At 43.6% G+C, this 24996-nt stretch overlaps 1 protein-coding gene across 3 annotated transcripts in view; it reads left to right on the top strand.

The window, feature by feature from the left end:
- Positions 1–879: 879 nt before the first annotated feature.
- TULP3 (TUB like protein 3) overlaps positions 880–24996 on the top strand; it is a 78408-nt gene continuing 54291 nt past the window's right edge. For 2 of the 3 annotated variants that reach the window (XM_059683871.1, XM_059683870.1), the window contains exon 1: positions 880–1010. In XM_059683871.1, the coding sequence (XP_059539854.1) occupies positions 970–1010 (41 nt within the window). In that variant the 5' untranslated portion in view covers positions 880–969. The remainder of the gene's footprint in view (positions 1011–24996) is intronic. The other variant, XM_059683872.1, reaches the window with a different exon arrangement.

Here is a 24996-nt window from a genome sequence, read left to right as displayed (position 1 = left end):
TTGATACCTGGTCAGGGCACATAACTAGGTTGTTGGTACCTAGGTTTAGGGTTCAAGCCCCCATGGGGCGGGTATGGGAGGCAACCAATCAATGTTTCTCTCTCCCCCTCTCTATCTATAATCAATATTAAAAAATTCTCGAGTGAGGATTTTTTTTAAAAAGTATATAAATAAATGTGGGAACTTTTCAGAGAACACTACTTCTTAGTATTGTTGAACTGCCCAGTCAACAAAATGTCTTCTTTGTGCTTTCACCATACAACCAGCATCTCACTCAGCTTTAAGAACCTACTCTGTGTCAGGTCCAGGCCAAGGTAGACTAGCAAGGATTGTTCTTTTTATTGTATAGATGGGAATTTAAAGCACAAGTAATGAACCATGTTCAGGGTCACAGCGAATGGAGGCTGACCCAGCCCCAGTGCAAAGCTCGGTCCTCCTAGCTTGTGCCCAGTTCTAGCCTTCTTAGAAATGCAAACCCAATGTGGAAACAACTTTGACCTTGGAATGCTATAAATTAAACTTAACTTTTGTAAGTTCTGTAAGTTCTAATATTACAGACCTCGGGTAGCGCTCCCTCTCGGGGGTCTGTGTACACACCACGGGGGTGCGGGGAGGCCGCTCAGTTTGTGGGGGCTGGGCGGCTCCTCTGACCCACTTGCTTCCCAGCGGGGAAGCATCCTCGGTCCCCGCCCGCACAGTGGTCCAGGCACCCAGCCCTCGAGCGTCATCCCCGCTCCGGCGCAGGCGCCTCCGACTCGGAGTTCCTACGCCCCTGAGAACCCCACCCCGCCACGCCGGACGGCGGGAAGAGCCAATGGGAGAGGAGCGGCTGGTCCGTGGGCCAATTGGCGGTGGCAACAGTGCGGGGTGCGGTTTCCAGGGGGCGGGGCCCGGACACGCGCCAGGCTTGGCATCCCAGCCGCGGAGTCGGGAATCTGGTTGGTGGCGGCTACTTTCTGAGCGGCGGGAATGGAGGCGTCGCGCTGCCGCCTCGGACCCAGCGGGGACAGGTCAGAGAGGGGCATGGCTGGTCTCGTCTTGAGCGGGGAAGAGGACAGAAGCTAGACAGGGCGGTCCTCGTGGGCTCTCTGAAGGGAGGGCGGTGGGCTCAGGTAGGGGAGGGTGGGGCTGATTTGGAGCCCCCTCGCTCCCCTGCCATGGAGGACCTCCTTTTTCCCAGGGTGGCGGTGGGGAGCGGCGGCTCAACATCCTGCCCCGGGATCAGGGACTTCCGTTCCTGCTTGGGAAAGTCTTGGAGTTTTCGTTTCGAGCTCGTCTTGCCCTCTGTGGGCCTCGCTTTCTCTAAACGCGCGGGTCCTGTGCTTCTTCACGCACCGCCTCGGACAGTCATGACAGATTGGTAGAAGTCTTTTCTTGGGTCCTCGAAGCGGAAGGTTGCCGGTGGTATTTAACAATTTGCTCTAATGCCATTGCTTTAATGGGCTGAAAATGCAAAAGTATTCTTTTGCTGCTATTTGCTTTGTAATAATTATCTCTTATTCAAGCTTAGCTGTCTTATTTGCAACACACCGTCCCCCTTATCTGTGCTCCCCTTTCTCGGCCATGTCCCTTTTTCTCCCTCTGCCAGAAATAAAACGATCCGAAATCTCAGCCTGTCAGTTGTTGTTTGCCAGGTTACTGAAAAGTTAATGGGGAGCGGCGTGAAATCATTGGCTTAAAACTTTGGCATTGTCTGAAGATTCAAATCATACACACCGACAGTATCCCCCTCTTTTTATTCCATACCACGGCAAAAAACCCCCCAAAAAACCCCACACAAAACAAAACCACACACACACAAACATTTAGTGTGTAAGGATTTAGTCTGATATTTAGAGTAGCAGATATGTAAACAATTCTAAACCGTTTAAAAACGTTGTCGGGAGCCCTGAGTGGTGTGTTTAGATTAGAACATCGGCCTTGCACACCTAAGGGTCTCAGGTTCGATTCCTAGTTAAGGGCACGTACCTGGGTTTCAGGTTCCATCCCGGCCCTGGTGGGGGCCGCGTGCATGTCTTTTTCTCGCATAGATGTTTCTCTCTCTCTTTTCCCCCTTCCTCCCCTTAACTCTCTCTAAAAATCAATGGAAAAATTATCCTCGGGTAAGGATTAAAAATAAAAACACAAACAAAAAGTCATTGTCACGGAGGAGGCACCCATTTTCATCTTTCATCAGTTTTCTTTATGTGATAACTGCGTTCTGTGAAATTTGCTCACTGCACTTTTTTTTTCAGGCCGGGAGAAAGTCTACATTTACAGTTATAAATATGGAGGTGTTAGGAGTAGGTAAAGTTAAAATTGAGCGTCTTTGTTGAATTCAGATGGTCTTTGTTCCGTTGTAGGCACTCAATAAATCTTAATTAGTTGAATACATTTAAGGCCATACATTTCACGGGTACCAGATGTTTGATATGACTCATGATTTTTGGGGGAAAAAGTGGAATTGACTTTGAAATTGAGAATGGCTAATTTATGGGAGTGAAGTTTAAATGGATAATTTTAAAGTTCCCCCCTTTTTTTCTTCCCAAAGAAACCAGCTCTTTAATTTAGACATTGACATCAAAGGGGAATATGTGAGTCACCAAATGTTTCTCCTGCCCTAGGTAATATTAGTGCAGCCTCTATTACTGTTTAACTCATCTGTTGTTCAGAGGGAGTGGAATGTCTCATGCTTTATTGGCTCCAGGTTGTGTGTTTAATGTTTTTCATGAAATACATGGCTAGAGCTTTAGACATTAATACCTTTTTAATGTGAAGTATAATATCTGACTTTTAAGTTTCTTGTGATTTTTTTCTTTTTTGAATTATGTGACTGTTTTACCATGAGGCAGATTTCTTTTCAACAAAGTAGAAAAATTATTAACAAGTAAACTTCAAATATTTTCCTATGCCTGAATTATTTAGTGAAAATTGGAGATGGAATTTGAAACAATACTCTGAGTAGCTTTGATGAGGCTAGGCATTTGATATAGATTCCCTAGAGATGACAGCGGTTGGCTGGTGCTAGAATTTGAGCTCTCTCTGGCCTTTTGTTCCTGATCAAGGATTGTAGATGTGGTGAGAGACACTTCTCAGAGTGGGTGACCTTGTGACCCAGAGTTGACTAAAAAAATCTTTGTGGTTTATCCCTATGCCATGATTTCTCATTAGAAATATGAGCAGTAGTAGTGGCTGGAGGTTATTCTTGGCCAGGCTTGTTATCCTTTCATATTCTCCCTTAAATGTTTCATCAGAGCAACTGGTTGGCAAACAGACCTTACCCAGTGCTTTTAGACTAACTAATACATGACTGCAGTATGTTTGGCAAATATCAAAAGGTATAGTAAAGACCTAATAATGTCTAGCATGCATGTATTTCTCCAATAGTGAAGGCTACATACAGACCTAGAAAGGAAAGAATAATCCCTGAAGTAAATTTCCTTTCTTCCAAGAACCTTCTGTCTAAGCAGACAAACTCAAACATTTTTGGAATAGTTTTCATTTCTGGCTTCCCTTATTCCGCCCTATGGAAACTCTGCTGTTTCCCTGAATTTGTGCCCATTGAAACAAAAGGTTGTTTTTTCTTACCAAGAGGAAAGAAAAGTATGCTTGAATTGCTCTGAGGAGGAGTGGAAGCTGCCTCGCCTCTTTGAGGATTTTAGGACTAGAAGGGGCCTTCATAATTCCCGTAGTTCTCCTACTTGAGAGTAGTTCCACGGTGGAAGTAAGACTTCTTTCAAACTCGAATTTCCTGTTATCTGCTTTTGCTTTATTTTTTCTGAGTAAATTCCCTGGAATAAGCTCTTTGTCCTTCTAATTCTATTCACCCTCATCAGTCATCCTTACTGTTTATAGTAATGAAAGCTGTAACATTTTCCTGGCCTGGTTAAGCTTAAATTCACTTTGTCTGAGAGACATAGTACCCACATGCTGATTGATGTTCTGTCTTTATCCACTCACTTAATACTTGGTGAGAGTCTTGATAATGGGATTGTCATCTCTGTCCCTTTGCCTTAGAAATTCTGTGAAAATATTCATGATAAGCACTATGTCACAAGTCCCGGGACCTCTGGAGCAGTGGTCGCCAACCTTTCGGACCTCACGGACCGCTGCTCTGGAGGACCACAATTCTGAAAAGCATTATAGGAATATTTTTATTTTGTATAAGATGGCACTGCTGTTTTTAATATATTTAATATATTTTTATTGATTTCAGAGAGGAGAGAGAGAGAGAGAAACCTCAATGATGAGAGAGAATCATTGATCGGCTGCCTCCTGCACACCTAGTACTGGGGACCGAGCCCGCAACCTGGCCATGAGCCCTTGACCAGAATTGAACCCAGGACCCTTCAGTCCACAGGCTGATGCTCTGTCCATTGAGCCAAACCGGTCAGGGCAGCACTTGCTGTTTTACCACATGGCATTGTGGTAAGGGACAAAACACTGGAAGCTTCTACTGGGTTCCTAAGTTCCAGGCCCAGCTTTTTCTCTCTCTAGTGGTGTGATCTTTAGCAGCTTATCCCCTTGTTTGGTTTCAGTTTTCTCCTCCGGAAAATGAGGGATTCTTCAGATTCGCTCGGTGATTTATAATGAATTAATAAAATTATATATATATATATATATATATACATATATATATATATATATATATGCTGCATATGGCTCAAATTTCAAAAAGTACACAATTATATTAAGTGAAAATTATGTCTTTTTTCATTGTCTCCATGTCACCTACTTCATTCATTGGTAGGTTTCTTAGGGGGCCTTCCAAAAATATTCTATGTGTTAAATAATCCTTTCCAGACTTAAAATTTGATGATTTTTGAGTTTTAGGTAGGATATAATAGTCTAAAATCTATAGCTACTTTAATCCTGGGCAAGATCTATTTTTTTTAAAATATGAATTATAGTTGTTGCAAGTTTGTTGTTATTGTTAATCCCCACCCAAGGACATTTTTTCCACTGATTTTTTTTTTTTTAGAGAGAGTGGAAGAAGAATGGGGGGGGGGGGAGAGAGAGAGAGAGAGAGAGAGAGAGAGAGAGAGAGAGAGAGAGAGACTTTGATGTGAGAAAGACACATCGATTGGTTGCCTCCCACACCACCTGGTCTGGAGCTGGGATGGAAATTGCAACCCAGGCACGTGCCCTTGACTGGCAATTGAACCTTTGGTGCACTGATGGACACCCTAATTACTGAACCACACCAGCCAGGGAATAGTTGCTGCATGTTTTTTTTTCTATGATAATTAATGTAGAGAAAATAGGGCTATAAGAAGAAAACAAGAATTATTTCCCAAACAGGCTTCTGGAAAAATAAATCACTCTATTTAGTTTTTCAGGAAAAAACTTCAATAAATATACAGTTTAATTTTAGTTTTAGAATGAAACAAGTTTGATAGAGAATTGACTTGTTTCTTCATTGAAACCTAGTGTAATTTTGTTACAGTGATTTGATATGTCATGCAAGCCAGAAGCAAAGCAGAGAGGAGTGTTTTGACTGAGTAATGTTTATAAAAAGGGGAGATCTGTCCAGGTAAAATGATCAACAATAATGGCTTACATTTGTGTATCGTTTGCAGCATTTATAGTGCTTTCATGTATTTGATCTCTTTTTAACTTCATAACTCTGAAGAGAGAAGGGATGGTGTTATTACCTTTATTTTAAAAACGGGGAAATTAAGGCCCAGAAAGGGTGCGATATACCTAAGGTCACATGCAAGTAAATGGTGTAGTGAAAAGTAAAAATCAGCTTTTGATTTCTAGCCTCCTCTTTTTTTCTCACATATTATCAAAATATCTAATCCAGATATTTTGGATGCCATTTGTTCAGGTAAATGATAACAACTGATACTGACTGCATTCTAATTATTTTTAGGGACAGCAGTGAAGAAATCAGACATTTTAGTCAAGTACAAATGCCCATTAATTTCATCCAGTAGAAAGGAAGTGGAAACATTTATTTGGTGTTGTTAGGCAAAAGAATGGAATTTAATCTTTATGCAAGAAAGAGAAGGGAAAATGCAAGAGAGAAAATGTAAAGGAGAATCAGGCAAATAGGTGGAATGAACTTAGATTCTGTGTAATCTATACAGGATAGATTTTTTTAACTTCTGGATCAAATCAAACATTTTAAATACCCTTCCTGTTTGGTTCACTTAAAATAACATTTTTTGTGTTTTCTATGTGGAACATGCAAAATGAAGAAAAGGTTCACTCTGAAGGAATTTTCCTTGCTGCATTCTTTGGGGCCAAATGAATGATCTAATCAATGTAATAGGTTGCTAACTTTTCCTTCTCATTGCCTTTCTCTCCCCAAGCAATTTTTCTTCTTTCTGACTGTCTCTACTAAATGGACTTCTTAGGAAATGGATTTTCATTCCTCAACTTCAGTTTCAGATTGTGAAGTCATCCAAGTTAAAGACAGATGAGCCTAGAATACTAACGTTTTTCCGAAGATGAGGAAGAATGGATTTCAAAGGACTCTTTCTCTGGCAGTTCTAATGTGATCTTTGTGTGCTTCTCCCCAGAAGAAATGTTTTGTTCCAACCAGATGTATTCTCAGTGTCTCATTTGGGGATTGGACAAGGTGAATCTACTTGTCAATTAACTTAGGGACAGTTACTTTATTAATAGCTATTGCTCCAACGGACACAATGAAACCTGATGACTTTCTCACTATATATACTGTAATCAACTCCTTCCAAGGGCTTCTTCAAAATCAATTTACTAGCTTGGAAATTCTGCTACCTAAAAATACCAGATGGTCTGGCCTGAGTGGCTCAGTTGAGTGTCTTGCTGTGCAACAAAAAGTTGCTGGTTCGATTCCTAGTCAGGGCACATACCTGGGTTGCAGAAGGCAACTTGATCAATGTTTCTCTCACATCTATGTTTCTCTCTCTCTCTTTCCCTCTCCCTTTTCCTCTCCTTTTCCTGTCCCTTTTTAAAAAATATATTTTTATTAATTTCAGAGAGGAAGGGAGAGGGAGAGAGAGACAAAAACATCAATGATGAGAGAGCATCATTGATCGACTGCCTTCTACACGCCTCCCACTGGGGATCGAGCCCACAATCTGAGCATGTTCCCCCGACCAGAATCGAACCCGGGACCCTCCAGTCCCACAGTCCAATGCTCTATCCACTGAGCTAAACCAACTAGGGCCCCTGTCCCTTTCTTTACCTTCCTCCCTCCATCCGCCTCTCCCTCTCTCTAACCATGCCCTCCAATGAGGATTTAAAAAAATAATAAAAATACCCGATGAACTGGAATTTTTATGGAAAAGGTTCTTGGCAGACATAGTAAAATACCATGATAATGAAATTCCATACTATCTGCTGACCATTTGAATATATGTGGTCAGTGGTGCAGTTTAGCATGCTGAGGTGGTGAGTGACACTTGTGATTGAATTCTAGACCTTTCACTAATGAGCCCTGTGACCTTCAGCAAATAGCTTCATCTTTGAGTTTCAGATACCTCTGTAAAATGGGATTATAGGTTTATTGTGAGAATTAGATGAAATAATATGTAAAGCATTTCATGTAGTTTCTGCCACACAGTAGTTACTCACTAAATGGAGCTGTATTGCAACATGAAAACATTTTAAGTGTGCAATTCAATAGTTCTTAGCAAATTTGCAAAGTTTTGCAACTATTACCAAAATATAATCTTTTTTAAAAAAAATTTTATTTCAAAGAGGAAGGCAGAGGGAGAGAGAGAGAAACATCAGTGAAGAGAGAGAATCATTGATTGGCTGCCTCCTGCATGCCCCACACTGGGGATTGAGCCCTCAACTCCAGCATGTTTCCTGTCCAGAATCGAACTCTGACCTCCTGGTTCATAGGTTGACACTCAACCTCTCAGCCATACCGCTGGGCCAAAATGTAATCTTAGAACATTACTATCACCCCCCTCCCAAATAAAACTTTCTATTTACAATTATTCCCTCTACCCCTTCCCCACTGCTAGCCCAAGGCAACCACTAATCTGCTTTAGGTTTCTATAGGTTTTCCTATTCTGGACATCTATATAATAAAAGCATAAGCTACCATTACGGCGGAATGACCAGAACAACCGGTTGCTATGATGTGCACTGACCACCAGGAGACATGCTCAACACAGGAGCTGCCACCTGGTGGTCAGTGTGCTCCCATAGGGGGTTCACCGCTCAGCCAGAAACCGGGCTTCCAGAGTACTAAGGAGCAGCGAGCAGGCGGGTGGTAAGGAGCAAGGGTTCCCAGACTCTGAGAGCGATGTCCAACTGCCAACTTAGGCCTGATTCACTTAGCATATGCTCTAAAGCAGTGGATCTCAACCTGTGGGTCGCGACCCCTTTGGGGGTCTAATCACCCTTTCACAGGGGTTGCCTAAGACCATCGGAAAACACATGTATAATTACTTTTTTTTGTGTGATTAATCACTATGCTTTAATTATGTTCAATTTGTAACAATGAAAATACATCCTGCATATCAGATATTTACATTATGATTCATAACAGTAGCAAAATGACAGTTATGAAATAGCAATGAAAATAATTTTATGATTGGGAGTCACCACAACATGAGGAACTGTATTAAAGGGTCGTGGCATTATGGAGGTTGAGAACCACTGCTCTAAAGGTTCATCCATCCTGTTGCAAATGGTAAGAGTTCCTTCTTTTTTACAGCAGCATAATATTACATTGTGTAGATGTACCACTGTTTTTTAATCCACCCATCTGCTGATGGGCACTTAGGCTGTTTCCAAATCTTAGCTATTATAAATTGTGCTGCTCTGAAAAAGGTACATATATCCTTTCTAATTGGTGTTTTTGATTTCTTGGGATATATTCCTAGAAGTGGGATCACTGGGTCAAATGGAAGTTCCATTTTTACTTTTTTGAGGAAATTCCATATTGTTTTCCACAGTGGCTGCACCAGTTTGTGTTCCCACCAGCAGTGCACGAGTGTTCCCTTTTCTCCGCATCCTCTTCAGCACTTGTCATTTGCTGATTTGTTGATGACAGCCATTCTGACAGATGTGAGATGGTACCTCATTGTCATTTTGATTTGCATCTCTCAGATGATTAGTGACTTTGAGCATGTTTTCATATGTCTTTGGCCTTCTGTATGTCCTCTTTCGAAAAGTGTCTATTTAGGTCCTTTGCCCATTTTTGTTTGGATTGTTTATCTTCCTTTTGTTAAGTTGTATGAGTTCCCTGTAAATTTTGAGATTAAACCATTATTGGTGATAACATTGGCAAATATATTCTTCCACGCAGTGGGCTTTCTTATTGTTTTGTTGATGGTTTCTTTTACTGTGCAGAAGCTTTGTATTTTGGTCTAGTCCCATTTATTTATTTTCTCCTTAGTTTACATTGCCCTAGGAGTTGTATCAGTAAAGATATTGCTATGACATATGTCTGATATTTTGCTGCCTATGGATTCTTCTAAGATTTTCATGGTTTCCTGTCTTACGTTTAAGTCCTTTATCCATTTTGAGTTTATTTTTGTATATGGTGTAAGTTGATGGTCTAGTTTGATTTTTTTGCATGTATATGTCCAATTTCCCCAGCACCATTTATTGAAGAGACTATCTTGACTCCATTGTACTAGTATGTGCTTGTCTCCTTTGTCAAATATTAACTGAGCATAATGGTTTGAGTCGATTTCTGGGTTCTCTGTTCAGTTCCTTTGATCTATATGTCTGTTCTTGTGCCACTACCAGGCAGTTTTGAGCACAGTGGCTTTGTAATATTGCTTGATGACTCTTATTATGATCCCTCCAATTTTGTTCTTCTTTCTCAGGATTGCTGTGGCTATTCAGGTCTTTTTTTATTCCATATGAGTTTTTGGAGAGTTTGTCCTAGGTCTGTGAAATATGCCGTTGGTATGTTAATGGGGATTCCATTGAATCTATAGATTGCTTTGGGTAGTGTGGGCATTTTAATGATGTTGATTCTACCAATTCATGAACATGGTATATTCTTCCATTTGTTTATGTCTTCCTCTATTTTTTTTTCAACGTCCTGTAGTTTTTGAAGTACAAGTCTTTTACCTCCTTAGTTAAGTTTATTCCTAGGTATCTTAATTTTTTTTGGTGCAATGGTAAATGGGATTTTTTTTTCAGTTTCTCTGTCTGTAAGTTCATTATTGGTGTATAAAAAGCCATAGATTTCTGGGTGTTAATTTTGTATCCTGCTACATTGCCGAATTCATTTATTAAGTCTAGTAGTTTTTTGATGGAGTCTTTGGGGTTTTCTATGTACAATATCATGTCATCTGCAAATAAGGACAGTTTTACTTACTTCTTCATTTCCAATTTGGATGCCTTTTATTTCTTCTTCTTGTCTGATCGCTATATCTAGCACTTCCAGTACAATGTCGAACAGGAGTGGTGAAAGTGGGCATCCCTGTCTTGTTCCTGTTATTAGGGGAAATGGTTTTAGTTTTTGCCAATTGAGTATTATGTTGGCTGTAGGTTTGTCATATATGGCCTTTATCATGTTGAGATATGCTCCCTATATCCCCACTTTGCTGAGAGTTTTTATAAAAAATGGGTGTTGGATTTTGCTGAATGCTTTCTCCTCACCTATTGATATGATCATGTGATATTTGTTTTTCATTTTGTTTATGTGATGTGTCACATTTATTGATTTGTGAATATTGTACCAGCCTTGCATCCCTGGAATAAATCCTACTTGGTCATGGTGTATGATCTTTTTAATATATTGCTTGATGGGGATGCAAGTTCAAATTTTGGTAGAGGTTGCTAAATTTCCCCCCCTAAAAGGTTATAAACTTGTTCTTCAATAGATATGAATGCCCATTTTGAAGTGCAGTAATATCATTCATTCTTGTTGCTCAGTCCCTTGTATGTACATATTGAGTACACAGGAGGCAATTATTTGTAGGTGATAAAGATAAGTGTAAAACTGAAGGGCTATCTATAATTTGGATCAGAATCTATCAGTTAAATCCAGGAATACAAAGTCAATTAAAGCTTTATATTCAACAACTAACAGCAAATTTACATGTCAAAATAGAACAATGGTAGTAGCCAAGATTACATAGCTAACATTATTATATCCTTTGTAGATGAAGCAAAGCACATTGTTTTTTGAATTCGATATTTTTACTGGCAATGTGATAGTTGCCACAAAAAACTTTATTAGAAATCCTATATAATAAAAGCCCAGCAGCCGAAACCGGTTTGGCTCAGTGGATAGAGCGCCGGCCTGCGGGCTGAAGGGTCCCGGGTTCGATTCCGGTCAGGGGCATGTACCTGGGTTGCGGACACATCCCCAGTGGGAGGTGTGCAGGAGGCAGCTGATCGATGTTTCTCTCTCATCGATGTTTCTGACTCTCTATCTCTCTACCTTCCTCTCTGTAAAAAATCAATAAAATATATTAAAAAAAAAAAAAAAAGCCCAGCAACCATAATGGTGTAACGACCAGAATGACCGCTAGACACTTGCTATGAGGTGCATTGACCACCTCTTGGTCCCTCCATCCTGGCCTGCAGGCTCCTATTTTCGGATGGTGAACAGGGAACCACGGGGAACTGGGGTGGGACTGGGGACTGGGGAGTGGGCCAAACGGCCGGCTTCTTGGAACCTCCCCCAGGGTCACAGGCTCCAATTGCCGGATGGCGAACGGGGAAGCACGAGGAACTTGGGTGGGTGGTGGCAGGGCGGGACTGGAGAGTGGTGAGCAGGTGGAAGGCAGACCTCCTGGTCTCTCCCCCTGGCCCACAGGCTCCGATGGATCACCAGATGGGGAACTGGCGTGGGTGGTGGTGGCGGGGTAGGACTCCAGAATGGCAAGCGGGCGGAAGATGGCCCTGATCACAGACTAAGACTAGGGACCCTACCTGCGCATGATTTCATGTGCTGGGCCTCTAGTATATAATAAAAGGAATTTTTAAAAAATATATTTTTTGAAAAAGGTGAAAAATGGTGGTGGAGTAAGTGGATGCTACACAGACATGCTCCCAGGACCAAACTGGAATTACAACTAAAGTACAAAAAACCATCCTGAATAATCAACTGAAGACTAGCTGGAGTGAACCCTGGTAACCAAGGATGGAAAGTGGAGAGTGCATAGAGACTGGTAGGAAGGGCAGAGGCGCAAAAGGCCTGGCCAGGCTCCCACAGACAGCAGCTGAAGCAATATCTCAGCTGTGGGGGGTTGCCACTGGGAAGTCTGGGGTCTAAACCCCAAGCTGGCCCCCCAACAGAGAGCACCAGAACTGAGAAAGGTACCCACATAACATCTGGCTGTGAAAAGCAGCAGGGTTGCTATCTGCCAGGGAGAGACTGGTAGAAACACGGGCATCCTCTTAAAGGGCCAACTCACAAAATTTTGTGTGCAGCCACTCACCTGGTGCTCTGGCAAAGGAAGGGCAGGGTACACTGGAGCTTTGTGAGCAGAAGCCAGGGTTGGGGGCCCTGGGGTTAGAGCTCAGAGGGCAGACACCCTGGTTTCCTATGCTGAGTCATTCTCTCATGCTGTGGAGGACGTTTTTCTAAGACAGACATTTGCTATTTAGTCAGTTTGCCTGGTGGGAAGACAATTACCCCACCCTATTGGAAAACCCCTTACCCAATGCTGTCGAGTTTCTGAGGCCCATTAAGAGACTGAGAATAACAATTAGCTTCCGTGCAGAAGCAGTTGCCCCACCCTGTTTGGAAACCTCTCACCCCACCCGTGGACCATTGCCTTAGGCCACTCAAGATTGAATCTAATCAGTCTAGAGCAGCCGTGGGCAAACTACGGCCCACGGGCCAGATCCGGCCCATTTGAAATGAATAAAACTAAAAAAAAAAAAAAAAGACCGTACCCTTTTATGTAATGATGTTTACTTTGAATTTATATTAGTTCACACAAATACTCCATCCATGCTTTTGTTCCGGCTCTCCGGTCCAGTTTAAGAACCCATTGTGGCCCTCGAGTCAAAAAGTTTGTCCATCCCTGGTCTAGAGGCAGAGGAGGGTCTCTGGAGGCTTTCAATCTTTGCCTGGTCTTATCAGTCAGAAACAGCATTTGATGCTGTCCTACACTAGAGATTGGGAGGCATAGCAAATCTACCTAATACATAGTCACAAACTCAAACAGGCAGCCAAAATAGGGAGACTAAAAAACAACCCCCAAATGAAAGAACAAGAGATTTCTCTAGAACAGTGGTCAGCAAACTGCGGCTCGCGAGCCAAATGTGGCTTTTTTTTTTAATTAAATCTTTATTGTTCAGATTATTACATTTGTTCCTCTTTTTTTTTCCCCCCATAAGTCCCCTCCTCCCAGTTCCCGCCCCACCCTCCGCCCTCACTCCCCACCCACTTTCCTCATCCATAGGTGCACGATTTTTTCCAGTCTCTTCCCACATCTCCCACACCCCTTTCCCCCCCAAGAATAGTCAGTCCATTTCCTTTCTTTGTCCCTGATTCTATTATAATCAACAGTTCATTCTGTTCATCTGATTATTAATTCACTTGATTCTTAGATTCACTTGTTGATAGATGCATATTTGTTGTTCATAATGTGTATCTTTACCTTTTTCTTCCTCTTCCTCTTCTTAAAGGATACCTCTCAGCATTTCATATAATCCTGGTTTGGTGGTGATGAACTCCTTTAGCTTTTCCTTATCTGTGAAGCTCTTTATCTGACCTTCAATTCTGAATGATAGCTTTGCTGGATAAAGTAATCTTGGTTGTAGGTTCTTGGTATTCATCACTTTGAATATTTCTTGCCACTCCCTCCTGGCCTGCAAAGTTTCTGTTGAGAAATCAGCTGACAGTCGTATGGGTATTCCCTTGTAGGTAACTGAGTTTCTTTCTCTTGCTGTTTTTAAGATTCTCTCTTTATCTTTTGCTCTTGGCATTTTAATTATGATGTGTCTTGGTGTGGTCCTCTTTGGATTCTTTTTGTTTGGGGTTCTCCGAGCTTCTTGGACCTGTAAGTCCATTTCTTTCACCAGGTGGGGGAAGTTTTCTGTCATTATTTCTTCAAATAGGTTTTCAATATCTTGCTCTCTCTCATCTTCTGGCACCCCTATAATTCTGATGTTGGTACGCTTGAAGCTGTCCCAGAGGCTCCTTACACTATCCTCGCATTTTTGGATTCTTTTTTCATTTTGCTTTTCCGGTTGGATGTTTTTTGCTTCCTCGCATTTCAAATCATTGACTTGATTCTTGCGCTCCTCTGGTCTGCTGTCGGGCGTCTGTATAATATTCGTTATTTCAGTCCGTGTATGCTTAATTTCTCGTTGGTTCCCCAATATAAGATCGAGGGTCTTATTAGTTTTCGTGTAGATCTCATTAAGTTTATCGACAGCTTCTAAACAGTTCTTGAGAGACCTTAAAAGTGTGGTTCTGAACTCTATATCTTCCATTGACAATTTTGTCCTGTTTCTTTGTCTCCGCATTTTGTTATGCTTCCTTGGTGTCCAAATGTGGCTCTTTGGCCCCATGGCATGGGCCCAGAAGTTTCAATCGCACTGTACATGCGTGCCCGCACATGGTATTTTGTGGAAGAGCCACACTCAAGGGGCCAGTTTGCCGACCACTGCTCTAGAAGAAGAGCTAAATGAAATGAAGATAAATTTATCAGACATAGAGTTCAGAATAATGATGGCAAAGATGCTCAACAGCATGAGAAAAGATAGAGTAACTATGAAGAATGACATAGCACTAATAAAGAACACAATGGAAGGAATACACAGCAGATTAGGGGATACTGAAGACTGGATCAGTGAATAATAGATAGGGTAGAAAAATTATGCAATAAGAACCAAAAAGGAAAAAACAAAGCAAAACAAAAAACCACAGGACAGCTTTAGGGAGCTGTGGGACAGCATGAAACATAACAATATTTGCATAATAGGTGTGCCAGAAGGGGAAGAAAGTGAGCAAGGCATAGAGAATGTGCTTGAAGAAATAATGGCAGAAAACTTCCCTAACTTGGTGAAGGAAAAAGTCACACAACTCAAGGAGGCACAGAGAGTCCCAAGCAAGAAGAACCCAAACAGACCAACACCCAGACACATCATAATTAAAATGCCAAAAATTAAAGACAAAGAATCTTAAAGGCAGCAAGAGAAAAGCAAACAGTTACCTATAAAGGAGCTCCTATAAAGCTCTGCTGATTTCTCATCAGAAAGTCTATAGGCAGAAGAGAATGGCATAAAATACTCAAGGTAATGAAAAGCAAGGATCTGAAACCAAGATTACTATATCCAGCAAGACTATCATTCAAAATAGATGGTGAAATAAAGTGCTTCCAGATGAAAAAAAGACTAAAGGAGTTTATCACTACCAAACCAGCTCTACAAGAAATGCTAAAGGGACTGCTGTAATGAGAAGTAGTAGAGAGAAAAATGTAGGCATCCTATATAATAAAAGTCTAATATGCTAAGTGTCTGGTCGTCCAGTCATCGGTTCAACCAATCAAAATGTAATATGCTAATGATATGCTAAGGCCGCTCAACCATTTGCAATGACATACACTGACCACCAGGGGGCAGACTAGTAGGTTAGCTTCCTGCTGGGGTCTGGCTGATCGGGACTGAGTGAGACAGGCCAGACACGCCCTGGAGCCCTCCTGTGGTCCCCCATCCCCCGCTGGCCAACCTCTCGTGTCTCTTCCCCGCCCCAATCGTGCACTGGTGGGGTCCCTTGGCCTGGCCTGCACCCTCTTGCAGTCTGGGACCGCTTGGAGGGTGTTGGAGAGCCGGTTTTCGCCCGATCCCGCAGGCCAGGCCAAGGGACCCCACTGGTGCATGAATTCGTGTACCGGGCCTCTAGTACAGAATAAAAAATGGCAATAAATAAGTACCTATCAATAATAACCTGAAATGTAAATGGATTAAATGCTCTAATCAAAAGACATAGAGTCACTAAGTGGATACAAAAACATGACTCAATTATATGCTGTCTACAAGAGACCCACCTCAGAACAAAAGACTAACACAGGATGAAAGTGAAGGGATGGGAAAAAATTTTTCCATGTAAATGGAAACAAATAAATTTGGAATAACAGTACTCATATCTGACAAAATAGACTTCAAAATGAAGGCCATCACAAGAGACAACAAAGGTCACTACATAATACTAAAGGGATTGATCCAGCAAGAGGATATAACCCTGGTAAATGTATATGCATCCAATTTAGCAGTACTTACATATATAAAAACTTCTAGAGGACTTCCAAGGGAGAGATTGACAACAATACCCTCATGGTAGGGGACTTTAACATCCTGCTGACTTCACTGGATAGATCTTGCAGGAAAAAAAAAATTAAGGAAACAGTGACTCTGAATGACACATTGGATTAGATCAGCTGTTCTCAACCTGTGGGTTGCGACCCTTTCACAGGGGTCACCTAAGACCATCCTGCATATCAGATATTTACATTATAATTCATAGCAGTAGCAACATTACAGTTATGAAATAGCAACAAAAATAATTTTATGGTTGGGTCACAACATGAGGAACTGTATTTAAAGGGCCAGAAGGTTGAGAACCACTGGATTAGATGGATTTAATTGACATTTATAGAACATTTCACCCCAAAGATGCTGAATATACATTCTTCTCATGGGTCATTCACAAAAATAGACCACACAAAACAAGTATCTACAAGTTTAAGAAGATTGAAATTATATCAAGCATCTTCTCAGATCACAGTGGAAATTATAAATCAACTATAGTAAAAACACTCAAAAACATTCAAACACATGGAGGTTAAATGGCATGTTATTAAACAATGAATGGCTTACCAATGAGATCAAGAAATAAAACACTTCCTGGAAACAAATGAAAATGATGACACAACAACCCAAAATCTCGGACACAGCAAAAGCAATCCTGAGAGGGAAGTTCAAAACACTATAGGCCTACCTCAAAAAGCAAGAAAAATTAATAGTAATCTATTTAAACCTATGTCTTAAAGCATTAGAAAGAGAACAACAAGAAAAGCCCAGAATAAGTAGAAGGAAGGAAATAATAAAGATTAGAGTAGCCCTTGCTGATTTGGCTCAGTGGATAGAGAGTCAGTCTGTGGACTGACGGGTCCTGGGTTCGATCCTGGTCAACAGCACATACTTGGGTTGCAAGCTTGATCCCCAGCCCTGGTCAGGGTGCGTGGGGGAGGCAACAAATCTGTGTGTCTTTCTCACATTGATGTTTCTTTCTCTCTCTCCTCCCACTCTCTAAAAATCAATGGAAATATATACACAGGTGAGGATTAAAAACTGACAACAACAACAAAGATTCGAGCAGAAATTAATGACATAGAGACTAAAAAAAAGAAAATCAATGAAATCAAGACCTGGTTCTTTGAAAAGATAAACAAAATTGATGAACCGTTATCCAGACTCATCAAGACACAGAGAGGGCACAAATAAAACCAGAAACGAAAGTGGAGAAGTAACCTCTGACACCATAGAAATGCAATGGATTATAAGAAAATACTATGAACAACTATATCCCAACAAGCTGGACAATGTGGATGAAATAGACAAATTCCTAGAAAAATACAATCTTCCAAAACTGAATCAGGAGGAATCAGAAAACCTGAATAGGCCAATAACAACTGAGGAAATAGAAGCAGTAATCAAAAAACTCCCAGGATACAAAAGCCCTTGTCCTAATGGCTTCACAGGGGAGTTTTACCAAACATTCAAAGGAGAACTAACACCCATACTCCAAAATTTCCAAGAGGAAGGAACACTTTCAAACTCTTTTTATGAGGCCAGCATTAATCTATTTCTAAAACCAGATAGCCCTGGCTGGTTTGGCTCAGGGCTAGAGTGTTGGCCTGCAGATTGAAGGTTCCTGGGTTTGATTCCAGTCAAGGGCACATGCCTGGGTTGCGGGCTCGATCTCCAGTAGGGGGCTTGCAGGAGGCAGCCAGTCAATGATTCTCTCTCATCATTGATATTTCTATCTCTCCCTCTCCCTCCCTCTCTGAAATCAATAACATATATTATATATATAAAATCACAAAACAAAACAGATAAAGACACTATAAAAAAGAAAATTACAGGCCAATATCCCTGGTGAACATAGATGCTAAAATCCTCAACAAAATATTAGCAAATAGGATCCAGCAATATATTAAACAGATCATACACCATGACCAAGTAGGATTTATTCCAGGGATGCAAGTCTGGTACAATATTTGCAAATCAGTAAGCGTGATACATCACATAAACAAACTGAAAGACAATAGTCACATAATATCAATAGATGCAGAAAAAGCATTTGACAAACTCCAACACTTATCTATAATAATAAAAGTGTAATATGCTAATTAGACCAGATGTCCTTCCGGATGTCCTTCTGGACAAAGCTGGGGCTGCAAGGGAAGCCCAGGTCCTGGGTGTCTGCTGGTGGCTGGAGGGAAGCCGGTGCCGGCAGCCGGGGGAAGGAAGGCCTATTCTTGCACGAATTTTGTGCATCGGGCCTCTAGTCCTATATAATAAAAGCCCAGTGACCGAATGGTGGAATGACCAGAACAACTGGGCGACCAGTTGCTATGATGCACACTGACTACCAAGAGGCAGACCTCAACGCAGGAGCTGCCCCCTGGTGGTCAGTGCCCTCCCACAGCTGGGCTGACTGGGATGAGCAGCACGCCCACAGCAGGCTGATCCCCACAGGCCACACACCCCACCAGTGCACAAATCACAGCATTAAAATCTGGATGTTACTAAGCACTGTCCGTGTGGTGGGCGAAGGCCGCATAGTCTCCACTGAATCTCAGATAATCCCAGAACCCACCTCATAGTGTTGATCTAAGGGTTTCTATTCATATTTTAAGAATGGAATGTGAACATCAGCTTTTAAGTAGTTGAGGGAAAACACACACTGCTCCTTTTTCATTCTCTTCGTTCCACCTTCTTGTGAGAAAACAAACACCTGGTTCCCACGGCCCCGCCCTGAGCGCTGCTCCGAGAGCTCGCTGGCCCTCAGCTCCGAGTGAGTCTGCCTTCCAATGGCCTTTACACCTAAAGCTGCCTGAGCATCTTACTCAACCTGTATCACTGATTAAGCGCCCGCTGTGTCCTAGGTGATGCCCGGGTGCTTGCAGAGCAGCAGGGAGCCAGCCGCCCTGTTCTACTGAGCATGCGTTCCGCCAGGAGAGGGTGGGGGTGCAGGGAGGAAACAGCCTTGGACAGACATAAGTTGCAGCCATTAGCGGGCACAGGCACCATGAAAACATGGGAATGAAGCCACATAGGGGCTCCGTGAGGGGAGGGGCAAAGGGAGGCTCACTGAGGGAAAGTGGATGGGATGGAGGAGAGCCAGGTGGATGCCTGGAGAAGGGCATTGGGCAGAGGGGACAGCCCACGAAGGGCAGCAGGATGAGCAAGAGGCGGAGTGGAAGGGGGTCCAGGCTGGGTCAGGGGGCACATTCTGCAGAGATCGAGTTTTTGTGAGAATCTGGCGTCCCCTGAGTGCCGGGGGAGGCACTGGGGCTGTAGGTGAGGACCCGCTGGGCTGATGCAGTGGGGACAGACCCTCTGGCTTCTGTCTCAGGAGCAGACTGAGGAGGAAGAGGAAGCAGGGAGACAGCAGGAGGCGACAGTACTCTCCCCCAGGACTATGGGGAGACAATGGAAACTGTGGCAGCTGAGGTGGCGGCTTTGGGGTGCTGGAGGGAAGCCAGAGCATGAGGAACGATGGGGGCGTGGCGGGGGAGGGGGCATGCTTGGCCAGGCCCTGGGAAGGCAGGATCTCTGGCAGCTGTCAGTGTGGGGCCTGGGGTCAGATCCCCTCCATTTTGAGGGTCTGACTGTAAAACCCAGACCTTAGTTTGAGCTTCACACGAGGGATGTGGAATGTTCATGACCAGCCTCCCACCACGACTTCCAGGCGACGGGTCATTCCCATCTCGCTGTCCTCATCCCTCCATGTTCCTTCCCCCAACCTCCCTCCTGCCCCGCCTCACCACCCCCCACCCCCCTGCAAGCTCTCTTCAGTGATGACGTACATATTGGAAACAAGAAAATGGTTTTATTTTTGGTACAAAAAACAATATGCAGTATTTATGGAAAGCAAACGTTGAAAACTAGGAAAATTAAGCCCCCTTGTGGACAAACAGGTCAGCTGTGCCCAAAACCCGGGTCATTCGTGACACAAAAGGGCTCAGGGTCTAATGCAAAGGGCTTGCCCAGGTGGTCCGAATCCAGTCCCCAACTCCAGTTTCTAGAACAGAGAGGGTCCCGCACCACAGAACAGAATGGCCAGGCCAGCCCCAAGTCCCGTGGCCTAAGGCAATGCTTGCGGTGCTTCCGGAGAAAGAACCGCTTCTGAGATGCTGAGACAGGGTGGTCAGCATCCAGATCGCTGCCTCTAACTCCCACCCAGGGTCTGTGGTGCTCCCAGCTCTGCCCCTCCCTCCCCCTCCTACATCCCCTCCCAGGTGAACTGCAGATGTCCCTTCCCATCCTCCACCCTCCTCAGCTCCGATGGCAGGTAGGGAGGGTGGGGGGTCATGTGGGGAATCTGAGGGCTTTGAGGAAATGCCACTTGAAGAGCCAGAGACAGTGTATGTCCACCCACCCCCTGGTTGAACCAATTAACACAGACGACTCATGAGTGCATGTTTAGAACCAGTCCCTCTCCCCCCAATTCTGCCACTGTATAACTTCACTGTTTTGGGCAAGTCAACCTCTGGAGTGTTAATTATCTCTCCTTTAAAATGAGAACAAGAGCCTGATGGGCGTAGCTCAATGGTTGAACATCCACCTATGACTCAGGAGGTCAAGGTTTGACTCCTTGTCAGGGCACATGCCCAGGTTGTGCTCTCGATACCCAGTGTACGGTGTGCAGGAGGCGGCCGATCCATGATTCTCTCTCATCATTGATGTTTCTATCTCTCCCTCTCCCTTCCTCTCTGAAATCAGTGGAAGATATCCTATATAATAAAAGCCTAATATACAAATTGGCCCCTCGTCCGGGAGTTCAACCACTCACTATGATGTGCGCTGACCACCGGGGGTGGAGCGGAACATGGCAGGCATCAGCGACGAGGTCCTGGCAGTGGGTGGCAGTGGAGGCGCTGCCAGCCCCATGGGCTTCTGGGTGAGCTGGGCTGCAGCCACTGGGACCGTAGGGGCCGGTTTGGCTCCCTGTGGGTTTGTACAGGAGCTGGTCTGTGAGGACAGCCAGCAGAGAGCGTCCTGCCCACCTGGCTTCCATGCAGTGCCACTGAGCCGACCAGAGGCCCATCTGCACCCTAGCCCGTGGCATCCGGCTTGTGCTCGCAGCATCTCTGTGTGGGGACTCAGGGACCGTGACTCAGGCTTGGGGGGGTGCGCAGGGGCCCTGGGGCCCAGAGGTCAGCTGAGACCTGCCCTTTCACGTCAGATGCTTGCGCCTCGATTTCTGGCCAGGCCTAGGGACCGCATCCATGTACGAATTTTGTGCACTGGATCTCTAGTTTTTTATAAAAACTCTCAGCAAAGTGGGAATAGAGGGAACATATCTCAACATAATAAAGGCCATATATGACAAACCTAAAGAGAATATCATATTCAATGAGCAAAAATTAAAACCATTTCCCCTAAGAACAGGAACAAGACAGGGATGTCCGCTTTCACCACTCTTATTCAACATAGTACTGGAACTCCTAGCCACTGTGATCAGACAGGAAGAAGAAATAAAAGGCATCCAAATTGGAAAGGAGGAAGTAAAACTCTCATTATTCACAGACAACATATTTTACATAAAAAACCCTAAAGATTCCACCAAAAACTACTAGATTTTTTTTTCAAGAATGGGGTTATTTTAATTAATTAATTTTAATGTATTTTTATTGATTTCAGAGAGGAAGGGAGAAAAAGAGAGCTAGAAAGATAGAAACATCAATCAGAGAGAATCACTGATTGGCTGCCTTCTGCATGCCCCCCACTGGGGATCGAGCCACAACCTGGGCATGTGCCCTTGACTGGAATCGAACCAGGACCCTTCAGTCTGCAGGCTGACGTTCTATCCATTGAGCTAAACCGGCTAGGGCAAAACTACTAGATTTAATAAATGAATTCAGCAATGTAGCAGGATACAAAATCAGCACTCAAAAATTGATAGATAGCTTTTTTATACACCAATAATGAATTCTCAGAAAGAGAAACTTAAAACATTAAACAATTCCATTTACTGTTGCAATAAAAAAATTAAGGAATAAACTTAACCAAGGAGGTAAAAGACCTGTACTTAGGAAACTACAGGACATTGGAAAAAGAGTTAGGAGAAGATATAAACAAGTGGGAGAATACACCATGTTCATGGATTGGTAAAATTAGCATTATTAAAATGCCCAAACTACCCAATGAAATCTACAGATTCAGTGCAATCCCTATTAAAATACCAACAGCACATTTCACAGATCTACAACAAATACTCTAAAAATTTATATGGAACCAAAAAGACCCTGAATATCCGCAGCAATCTTGAGAATGAAGAAAAAAATTGGAGGAATCACAATACCAGGTATCAGGTTATACTATAAAGCTACTGTAATCAAAACAGCCTGGTACTGGCACCAGAACAGGCATAAAGAACAATGGAACAGTATAGAGACCCAAGAAGTGGATCCCAGCCATTACGCTGAATTAATATTTGACAAAGCAAGCAAGAACATATAATGGAGTCTCTTCAATAAATGGTGTTGGGAAAATGGGACAGATACATTCAACAAAAAAGAAGGAAAAAGAAACTAGACTGCCAACTTACACCATACACAAGAATAAACTCAAAATGGATAAAAGACTTAAATGTAAGTTGGGAAACCATAAACATCCTAGAAGAAGCCATAGGCAGCAAAATATCACACATCTCTCTCACCAATATGTTTACAGATACATCTCCTAGGGCCATGGTCGGTAAACTGCGGCTCATGAGCCACATGCGGCTCTTTGGCTCCTTGAGTGTGGCTCTTCCTAAGCCGTAGGAGTACCCTAATTAAGTTAATAACAATGTACCTACCTATATAGTTTAAGTTTAAAAAATTTGGCTCTCAAAAGAAATATCATTCGTTGTACTGTTGATATATGGCTCTGTTGACTAATGAGTTTGCCGACCACTGTCCTAGGGCAAAGGAAACTAAGGAGAAAATAAACAAATGGGACTATCCTATCTAATAAAGAGGTAATATGCAAATTGACCATCACTCCAACACAGGATGGCCACCCCCATGTGGTCAAAGATGGCTGGCAGGGGAGGGTAGTTGGGAGGGACCAGGCCTGAAAGGGAGGGCAGTTGTGGGGGGGGCCAGGCCTGCAGGGGAGGGCAGTTGTGGGGAGGCCGGGCTGGCAGGGGAGGACAGTTAGGGGCGACCGGGCTGCCAGGGGAGCAGTTAGGCATCAATCAGGTTGGCAGGGCAGTGGTTAGGGGGTGATCAGGCTGGCAGGCAGAACCAGTTAGAGGCAGGCAGGCAGGCGAGTGATTGGGAGCCAGCAGTCCCGGATTGTGAGAGGGATGTCTGACTGGGATCGGGCCTAAATGGGCAATTGGACATCCCTCAAGGGTTCCCAGGTTGGAGAGGGTGCAGGCTGGGCTGAGGGACAATCCCCCCACCCCTGTGCATGAATTTTGTGCACCGGGCCTCTAGTATAAAAATAAAAGCCTTCTGCACAGCAAAAGAAGCCATCAACAAAACTAAAAGGGAGAAACCAAGATGTCGGCATAGGTAAACACCGGAGTTTGCTGCCTCGAACAACCACTTCAAAAATACAACTAAAAGACAGAACGGACATCATCCAGAACCACAGGAAGGTTGGCTGAGTGGAAGTTCTACAACTAGGAGGAAAGAGTAAAACATACCGAGACTCAGAGGAGGCGCAGTGCTGAAGTAAAATACTAAGGTGCGGAGTGCATGCGGAGCGGGCTGGCGGCTGAGGGCGTGGTTGTTGTTTTCAATCGGGAGGGAGTCTCAGACTCTGAGCTCCAACTCCGGGCGAGTCCCTAGGGACCCAAACTCATACGGGAGAAGTGGGACTGTCTGGCATCGCTCAGAACCCTAGGGCAGCTTTCTCTCCATGGGGCTTGCAGCAATTACTGGGACACTGAGAAGCAGAGCCTCTGAGGGCAAGACTGAGAGCAGCCATAATTGCTAACCCCGCCCTGTTGATCCCGTGGGACCCGCCCCGCCCAAGCCCTGCAGGGAGACTTTTGCTGGATAGCCTCAGGCAAAGGCTAGATTAGCACCTCCCTAGAGATCCAGGAGCCAGGAAGCCCAGAGGTCAGAGTGGGACCATCCAGTTTGCAGCTCTGTGGAACCATAAAAGACACACTCAGGAGGAAGACTCAGTGAGCACCAAAGCCCCATTGAAGCAAGTCCAGCCCCAGAGGGGTGTCTCCAGCACAGAAGTTCTCCCACTGCAGACACAGCTGATTCTCACAGCCAATTGGCCTGGAGGTCAATTCCTCACAGTGATAACTACAACAATCAAGGCTTAATTACAACAAGACTGTGCACAAAGCCCACAAGGGGGTGCACCAAGAGTGTCTACCTCAGGTAATTGGGACACTTAGCACAGAAAGGCACTCTATCGACACAGCGAAGCATAAAAAATGCCGAGACAAAGAAACAGGACACAAATGACAGAATTGGAGGAAAGCAAAATGCTGGATATAGAGTTCAAAACCACACTTTTAAGGTCTTTAAAGAACTGTCTAGAAGCCGCCAATAAACTTTATAAGGCCCTCGAAAAGACTGCTGAGACCGCCGATAAATGTAGTGAGATCTTTAAGAAGACTGGTGAGACCGCAGATAAATGTAGTGAGATCCTCAAGAAATCTAATGAGACCCTTGATGTTGTGATAAAGGACCAACTAGAAGTAAGCATACACTGACTGAAATAAAGAACATTATACAGACTCCCAACAACAGACCAGAGGATCGCAAGAATCAAGTCAAAGATTTGAAATACGAAGAAACAAAAAACACGCATCTGGAAAAGCAAAATGAAAAAAGAATCTGAAAATACGAAGATAGTGTAAGGAACCTCTGGGACAGCTTCAAGCGTACCAACATCCGA

The sequence above is a fragment of the Myotis daubentonii genome, chromosome 2, assembly GCF_963259705.1.
Source record: "Myotis daubentonii chromosome 2, mMyoDau2.1, whole genome shotgun sequence".
NCBI classification, from domain to species: domain Eukaryota; kingdom Metazoa; phylum Chordata; class Mammalia; order Chiroptera; family Vespertilionidae; genus Myotis; species Myotis daubentonii.
The sequence above is the reverse complement of the archived record's forward strand: the minus strand, read 5'-3'. Positions and strand labels throughout refer to the sequence as shown.